Source organism: Plasmodium inui (genome assembly GCF_000524495.1).
Source record: "Plasmodium inui San Antonio 1 unplaced genomic scaffold supercont1.6, whole genome shotgun sequence".
NCBI classification, from domain to species: Eukaryota; Apicomplexa; class Aconoidasida; order Haemosporida; family Plasmodiidae; genus Plasmodium; species Plasmodium inui.
Genome location: NW_008481840.1, coordinates 149,225 through 158,232, shown reverse-complemented (window position 1 = coordinate 158,232; position 9,008 = coordinate 149,225). Strand labels below are relative to the sequence as shown.

At 29.8% G+C, this 9,008-nt stretch overlaps 3 protein-coding genes across 3 annotated transcripts in view; 2 read left to right on the top strand and 1 right to left on the bottom strand.

Annotated features, from left to right (window-relative positions):
• Positions 1-4,337: 4,337 nt before the first annotated feature.
• C922_01777 (ribose-phosphate pyrophosphokinase) lies at positions 4,338-5,990 on the bottom strand (the record flags this gene model as incomplete). The annotated part of the gene is made up of 1 exon (XM_008817380.1): positions 4,338-5,990. The coding sequence occupies one exon, from the start codon at positions 5,988-5,990 to the stop codon at positions 4,338-4,340; it is 1,653 nt and encodes a 550-aa protein (XP_008815602.1).
• A 1,659-nt stretch (positions 5,991-7,649) lies between these two features.
• On the top strand, positions 7,650-7,928 carry C922_01776 (hypothetical protein; the record flags this gene model as incomplete). Its single annotated transcript, XM_008817379.1, has 1 exon — positions 7,650-7,928. The coding sequence occupies one exon, from the start codon at positions 7,650-7,652 to the stop codon at positions 7,926-7,928; it is 279 nt and encodes a 92-aa protein (XP_008815601.1).
• A 943-nt stretch (positions 7,929-8,871) lies between these two features.
• Positions 8,872-9,008, top strand: part of C922_01775 (hypothetical protein) — a gene marked incomplete at both ends in the record, with an annotated part of 1,262 nt that continues 1,125 nt past the window's right edge. Inside the window, one exon of the mRNA XM_008817378.1 lies at positions 8,872-8,917. Within this exon, the coding sequence (XP_008815600.1) occupies positions 8,872-8,917 (46 nt within the window). The remainder of the gene's footprint in view (positions 8,918-9,008) is intronic.

Genomic DNA, 9,008 nt, shown 5'->3' with positions numbered 1-9,008 from the left:
TTATTTTATTTAATTAATTAAATATATTTATATTATTTAACCAATCTATATTTATTACTTTATATTTTTATTTAATTAAAACATATTTAGTATTTATATTACTTGTTTAACTAATTATATTTATTACTTATATTTTTATTTAATTAAATATCTTTATATTATTAATTTAATTATTTATATTATTTAAGTTATTAAATGTGATTATATTCTTTATTCTGTTAAATTCTTTTTATATTTTTATTTGATTTAAATTAAGTTTATACATTTATTGATATATTAACAGTTTGTTTGTTTAATTAAAATTTTATGTTATTTTTTATTATTCTTACCTATTTAATCTTTCTTTTAGATATAATTTTCCCAATTGTTTTTTGCATTTGTAATTTTTTAGTGTCCATTTTAATATTTTTGTATACTTTTTATTTTTAATCATTTATTTTTTTATTTTATTGTTTTCTCACTAAATTATCAAGCAATTTTCATGAATGTTAAAATATACACCTTAAAAAGCTTTAAAGGCTATTTTATTATATGAAGGTATAAACTGAAGCTATATTTAACGACAAAAAAGGACATAATTTATGTTGCATGCTTAAGTTTATGATAAATATATACGAAACAGTGGAAATTAACAGAAGGTAGAAAATCACACTATGAATTATATATGCATGACGTTAGTGTAATTTTTTTTTTCTTTATAGAACTTGAAAGTAAATTGCGCCTTAACCTACTAATTCTATTCTTATGTTTTGATTGTTCTTAACAATAGACACATGTTCTAAAGTGTTCTTATTGTACTATATTTTGTGGTAACTAAAGCTTAGACGATGTAATTGCTGCATTTCATTTTTCCAATTGAATGTTTCAGAAATTAATTCCTTTAAGTGTAATAGTAGAGTACACGATTACATGACACACATGCTATTATTGTAATTTATAGGGCATATTATAAAATTTATCTCACTCTTAATCCCAGTAACTACTGTAAATCCGGCATTCCATCAAAAGACATTAAGTCTTTACTTAAAAAGATTGTTTTACGAAATACCGCACTATGTAGCAACATTAGAAATGACAAAGCCTTATATGCATATGTCCATAAAAATCAGGCGAATAGCAAGAAACTCACTATTTTTATTTTAACTGCTTAAACTTTCATAATTCTTCCTTAATATAATTTTATAAAATCTATAATACTTTTGAACATATTAAGCAGAAATTTTGAATTGAAAGAATATGTAATATGATTTGTTTTCTTATTTAGTGTTCGTGGAAAAGGTTATCTCCTTGGGAATTAAGTACAATTAATCATTTTTCTGCATCCCACCTTAAGCATACTATTGTTACTTTTTATCAAAGAAATAAAATACACATACAACATTATTATGTGTTGTACACACAAAATAAAAATATTAGTTTTATTTAAAATACATAATTATGTAAATGAGCAGGAAATGGTATATTAGGAGAATGCTACACATTATGTCTATATGTGATAATAGTGAAAGAAAAAGAATGTCTTAGAAACATAAGGAAGACATCTCTGTAAACCTTAGCAACCTTATTTTTTTTGACTGTAAATTTATTCATTATAGGACGTTCATTAAAAATACATCTAAATGTAATGCACAAGAAAATGCTCAAAATTTCATAAAAGTTAAAATATCACATTCGAGAGATAAATGTTATGTAAGACTGCTTTAATTCTTATAAATTCCTACAAAGTCGGGTAACTATATTTTCACATAAACGAGTCTCTATTAAAGTTATTTTTAATAGTTACATTTGTGATTTTTACAAAAATTATAATATAAAAATTCATAATATAGGAAAATATTGCAATAAAAGGAACAATCAGATAATCAAATGACCTGAATATAGAAATATTAATAGTCATACTTCACACATGTACGGAAAAAGAGTGGAATGTTATTATATTATGTGGCATTAGGAAAAAAAAATTAATACAGGTTTTATTCACTTGTTTTCTTGTCTTCATTCTTTTTATTGTATTCTTCTATAAGATATTCACTAAGCACCAAAATAGGGTTCATGTTTACGTATTTTTTTAGAACCTACGTAAGAAAGAAGCAGTCAGATAACAAGATTTATGTATTATGAATGTATTCACGAAATAAGAGAAATGTGAGAAATTGAATAAGATGTAAATTTGTGTTCATAAATGTAACATTATGCAAAATAAAGCTTATATTACTTCTTGCTGGATTTCAAGTAATTCTGTAGAACTGGCTTTCAATTTGTCAGTGCTGAAAATATCTACTTGTTCTCCTTATTTTTCAAAGGGGAAAATTTATATTTGTTATCCTTTTTTTCATCATCTAGCATAACATTAAATAATTCAAATGACGTAGACATTCGCAAATTTCAAATGTATAGTGTATTAGCTAAAAAAATTCTATCTTTTCACAGTTTAAATTATACTAAATTTTTATCATACAGTATACAACGAATTCTATAACTAATAAATGAATTTAGAAGAAAATAAATTTTCTTGTAACACGCAGTATAGTTATATTAGAATAAGATATTAAAGGCATTTTCATCTAAAAACTTGTACAACTGGAAAGGTTATAAAAGTAAATATATATTTTTTGTTTCTTTTACCAATATTCTCGCCACTCCTAAGAACAAAAAAGAAAAAAAATTTCTTATAAAAAACGCATATAATTATTATCAATATAGCGATTAATGAGACTTAGGTATAAATACAAAGACATTACTTTTCGTCCTGTGAGCTGATTAAGGGCCGTTCTTTTTCATTATAATCATAGAATACATTAAAGTATTTATGTTTCTCTTTTTCATTATTTACTAATGTAACTAACTATGTATGAATATATAGGGGAAAAATAAAGAAAAGAAATGATGTTTATAATTCTATTTTGCTTAAGAGTCTAATTTGCATATTTTTATTGAAGTATCCGTTATAATACCTTTTCTAGTGCCTGTAAAATGAAAAGAAAATAAATTTAAATGATTTCTAATTATAATAGTAAATAAAAAAGGGAAATTAATCATGTCTTATTACTCAACTTTCTGTTAGATAATTACAGGCAATAAATATGGGAAGATGTTTTCTTTAACATAATGGGAGTTTTCATCATCAAATACATCTTTTCCATATATAACATTAACAAAATCATCAAAATTCATTTGTATGTAGTGAGAAGTTATAGTTCAAATTAATGGACAGGATGAAATAGGAAAAGTGTTCGTCTCTTAAAATGAAACCTAGAGAATGTAAAAGTCTATTTACAGGGTAATTTACTAAATTCAAATACAAAAGATGAGATTACTATGTACACATTTTCTGGAAATTTGTCCTATTGCGAATTCATTTAAAATAAAGAATTTAATCATATTCTATTTCACAAATAGGTGGAACTTAATAATTTTCCTTAAGAATAATAAGAAATGTGTGTTAATGTTAATCCCTACTTTTATCTATTTAGAATTACATCTTTTTTTTTTTTATTTATGCGGTAGAAATGCCAAATTAAAAGTATCCTCAGTGCACGTAGCTCGGCGTTTCGACAGTGCTTAACTAATTACATCAAAGTAGATGTGTTAAAATAGAATCGAGGAAAAAAGTTTAAAAGAAAAATATGCTGCATGCCAATGGATACGTGTATTACAAAGTTTTCAAAAATGAATAGAAGCTTAAATGATTCAAAATTATAAATGCTATATTCCTTAAAAAAAATTTTAGACGAAAGAAAGATATTCATACACAAATAAATGTAATTATAAATAATGGAAACAGTAGAATTTATTTTCAAAACGCCTTACTAATTTTGTCATAAAAATAAGATTATACAAAAAATACGGCATTTCGCTTTTCTTTTTAAGTAATTTCCTAAATTATATTTAATTTTGTAATTAAAGTAAAATTAGAAGCAGTTCTCATATTGAAAACAGAAATTCTATTTTATCTTATGAGTAATTAGACATATCATTTTATTCATTAATACGACAAATGTAAAGTTAGGTGAATAAACTGGTAAAATATAAGTGTAAGGGGTGCAACGAATAACTAAGCACAGGTCAGGATAAAAAGGAACATATACAAGCAAAATAAAGGGATGTATTACTTTAACGTTGGAGGTAACTTATTAAATGCTTTCTTAACTATAGGCACGTTAATATTCTACATTACAACAGGGTAAAAGGAATGTGTAGATCTTTTTGTAAAAAATACTTATAATTTGACAAAAAAAAAAAAAAAAAAGGTGTTGTGCATTACATATGTTAACCTTTTCTGGCATTCACAAGCCTTAATTAGGATAATATAACCTTCTTGAAAAAAATAAAAAAGGTTATTTTTCCTTCAATACTACTTCTCCATCTGAGAAATCTTCCAGTGCATTTTGTGATGGTTCGTTCTGAACTCTTTTTATTCCTTCAGCCACTAATTTGGCAACTGACAAAATGTGCAGTTTTTCACAACATATATTACTTGGAATATGTATAGTGTTCGTGGTTACAACTTCATCTATACAGGATTCGTTAATCTTTTCAACGCATCCGTCTGATAAGATAGCATGAGTAGCATAAAGATATATTTTCCTAGCTCCAGCACTTTTCAAAAGAGCTGCAACTTTTTTAGATTTTTCGCCAGTGTCCAGAATATCATCTACTAAAATGCAGTCACAACCTTTGATATCTCCAACTATGGTAAATTTCTCCTTTTCCAAATTTGGAGTTATCTGATTTATATTTTTATTTTCTACATTTTTCACGGGGGTTGTGGTATTGATATTTTTTCTTCTATCTTGACTAAATATATTAAAATATTTATTACTAGACATGTTTTTGCCTTCACTTCCATCATCATTTGGATGCCCTTCTCTACTGTTGATTTCGTTATATGAGCTAGAAACAATCGTTGTAAAGCCGGCATTAAGAGAATACTTTTTCATTCGAATCCAGAATTCCTTCGTCTTCTCTGCTCCATCATTGTCAATCGAAACAATAACTGGGTTTTGAAGTTTTTTTCTTTTAAAATATTCCACAGCTAAGGATTGGGGATTAATATTCATTAGAGGGGGTTGGAAAAGTTTTTCGTCCGTGGAAAACCCCTCAATTCGTGGATTATGTAAATCAACTGAAATAATTGCATCAACACCGCATGCTTGCAAAAGTATAGCTATTTCAGGTGCTCCAAGAGAATGGACATAATTGAAATCATCCAAATGATTAGTTTGTCTGGAGTAATTTAGGTAAGGTATAACGGCTGTAACCTTTTTTGCAGAAGATCTCCTTAATGTAGAAACGAATAAAAACAATTCCATTAAACGGGAATGAATATCTTTACCACCCGCTGGGGTAGAATGAATTATATAAATATCTCTGCCTCTAACTTCATCCATTATTTGAAGGGCTATTTCTCCATCACTGTATTTTCCGACATAAGCTCTGCCTAAACCTATTCCTAAATTGGAACATATTTCATTGGCCAATTCATGGTGGCTATTGCTAGAGAATATTTGCATATTACTATATTCACTTAATTCTTGGTAATATTCATATTTATCATCTTTTGATTTTTTCTTATTCCTTCCTGGGTGCATAGAGTCTGCTTCCAAATTGTCGGTGTCCTTTGAATTTGTAGACATTCTTCCTTTATTATTTATTAAACTAAATTCATTTTTTTTAATACTTATGTCTGTATTTTCTAAATTTTCATCTTTCTTTGAAGGCACACTTAGGCCCAATATATTTGCGCATAAAATAGTTTTGGCTTTCGCATGACTTCTTCTCCCATTATGCCTTTGCCTTTCTTGGTTCAAAACTACTGGGTATTCATTGAAATTGTTGTGGTTTACATTTTCATACACGAAATATACACTCTTCTGAAATTTATCATGATAAATGTTTACAGATTCATTTTTAGCAGCAAAGTATTTCATGAATTTATCTCTGTGTTCGTAGAGCTTCCGGGAGTAGTTGTTATAAATTTTGTAAATCATTATAAATGTACTGTATTACACAATAGGCTTATTTTGAAAATGCTTCCTCGTGAAAGGTACATGGATCGTGGGAAAACGATTTAATTGCACGTTGTAGGTAAGAGGTACGCATGTATATATGTATGTATATACATATGTCCTTAGCGAAAGGGGGCTTTATTTTGTCATTCGTAATCTGGTATTTTTCTCAGCTGCGGATTATTAATTTTCTATATTGAAAAATTTCATTGTATTTGTTATTCCTTGAATGGGTGCTTCTTTTCTCTATTCCTTTTCCTATTGCAGGCAGTTATGTAATGTGGGATCAGAGGGCCAAAATATTTTGACGTACTTTGTCTGCAAATGGGTTGAGTTTTTTTAACCCTTTTTTAATTGTAGATGTAACAGCCAACCCTTTGCTTATAATCTTATATTGTACTCCTGTGCAAACTCGTTAAATGCGTTCGTGCGAGAAAGGGGGCGTTTGCATTTATTTCGCTATCACATCATGTGTGTTTTTTTAAAGCAAGGGAAAAAAATACGAGAAAATTGCATACTTTATTTGTATTAATTTTGCTATAAGTAAGAATTGATTTGAGCGCACGAGTAAATATGTATGCCTATCACACTTCTGTTTCGGCATAATTTGCTTCATCATCTTGTTTGCTTCTTCGTTTGTTTGTTTTTTTTTTTTTTCTTTTTTTTTTTTTTTTTCATTTTGCGCATGGTAAAGGGGAGAAACATGACTTGCGATTTTCGCACAAAAAGCGTCAACGGGATTTTATAAAGTCGCAGTAATGTAATTTAATATGAACATGATTTATTTTTAAGGCTATTGAGCTTAAACAAAATTATGATTTAGTGTTATATTATATGTAATACCACGTCACATGTACGACATGTGTTTCAATTTGGCCATCTGCATACCAAATTTGTGAAAATGAAAAAGAGGGAAATTAGAAACACCCTTCTATTATGTTAGCGAACTATCAGCCCGACAGTTATTTTCGCAGGTATGCGTCTGGAATAGGATGTCCATGTTCTTATTTACGTAATTGCTAAATGGTTATATGTACAGACATTTTATGCCACTTATTTGCGTGGTATGAAGCGTTACTAGCAAAATTGATCGACATTATACGCTTAAGGCTTTAAACTGCCTGTTATATTTCCCACACCGATGGGTCTATCGCTTGTAAGACTCCTCTCTTTGAATGGCACTGTTAAACTTTGTATAATTAAGGCAAAATTTGCAAGCATTCCAAAGTTCAGACATTTTGTCAGTTCACCCAAGCGCAAATATAACAATGCTCCAGGGGTTATTCTCGCGCAGATGGCACAGTTGGCGCAGTTGTGTGATGTGTATAATTGAAAATATCGTTTACGAGTTGATGTTTGCTCAACAACAAGGCCATTACCGAAATGGCATATAAGTGAAGGAAAAAAAAAAAAAAACATCTTTTCAATAATTCGCTACTGTTACAGTTGAAACATAAAATGTTAGCATTACTCGGAGGAATCATGGAAAATGCTTTAATTTAAGCGTTTGTTTTTTTGAACATTCTGGTAAAAATTGGTAAAAGACGGAGACCCAGGTAAATAAATGCTATTTTGCAAAAAAATTACCCCCCCCTCTGAAGTTTTTTTGTTTTATTTTTTAAAATTTTTACAAAACAAAACATGTCCTCTCTTGGAGGACAAAATGTGAACCTTTGCAGTCGCGGGTATTTGGAAAACGTCCTATTCTGCATTGTTTCATGGAAACAGAACACGGTTGAAAAAGTTAAAGCCTTTGCCTCGTGCGTACTTATAAATAAACACCACACATGCCTAAACAAGAGGACGCTCAAAATGGAAAAAAAAAAAATAGACTCTTACGAGTACAACGCATTCTTCACAACTTCGGATATCCCCTTAATGCAGTTCATTTTAAATGCAGCTTGTTTCTCCTTTTTGTAAAAGACCTTTTTACTTAGAAGAAGAGGTGGAGAACACTGTAAGCGCAGAGGGGACATATTCATATTGCGTATTTGTCGAATGTACTCCCTCGCCCTTTAAGCGCCAAGGAGCAATTTCCTACCATTGGCAACATCGTTTTTTCCTTCTTCTTTAAAGAGGCACAATTTTGTACACGTTTGCTGAGCGAAAATATATGCCCCCGGGAGACAAACACCGTAATGTGAAAGCAAGCACTGTTGATCTATGCCTCAGAGTTATGCTTTTCTCTTCTTTTTTTAAACGACTTTAACGTGTAGATCCGCGTATATGCACGCCACTTCGCGAACCGGCAAACAGAATAGGCATAAAAAAACACGAACAGAAAGCGCACAGAAAAAGGTGTACCCTGTAGTTTTTCGCGCTCCTCCTTTGAAGTGATGTTTCTACTGTACATTTTTTTTCTCAAAAATGGGTAATCTTAACTCTGCAAAGCTTATCCTTTTTCGCATGCGCTAATATACTTCCCTTCAAGCGGGAATCACTATTTGTTCGTAACATTTTTGTAGATTCGTTTGAAATAAAAAAACATTATATGCATAGGGGAACTTCTTTTTGAAATCCATCTATTTTGAGTAAGCTGCTTAGAAAGTGCCTTTCTATGAGGCGGCCTCAAACGTGTATATATCATATATGCATACCTTTTTTACAGTTTCTGCTTTGACACAAGGAAATATTTTTTCCGCGCAGAGTTGGCCGTGTAAAAAAAGCTATAACAAGAGCAATGGCATAAAATGTGCAACTGCTTTCAAATTTTTCCCCCCTCATCCCCCAAAAAAATAAATTTCATTTATATGGGAAAAGTAAAATGCAGTGCGTATGTAATGTGTGAACGCCCTCTGCAAATGTAATTTCTACGCTTCTTTTGGAGGCCGATTTTCGAAGGAGGGCTCAACCGCACATTCGTATGAGAACATACCTAAACCATAACAATACAGATAGGAGCATACAAGGTAAACAAATATACCTGTAGCATAAACCCATCTGTAAGGAGATGCGTAACCCCCCTTCCGCATTGTGAAAGAAACCAATAAAAATATTCAA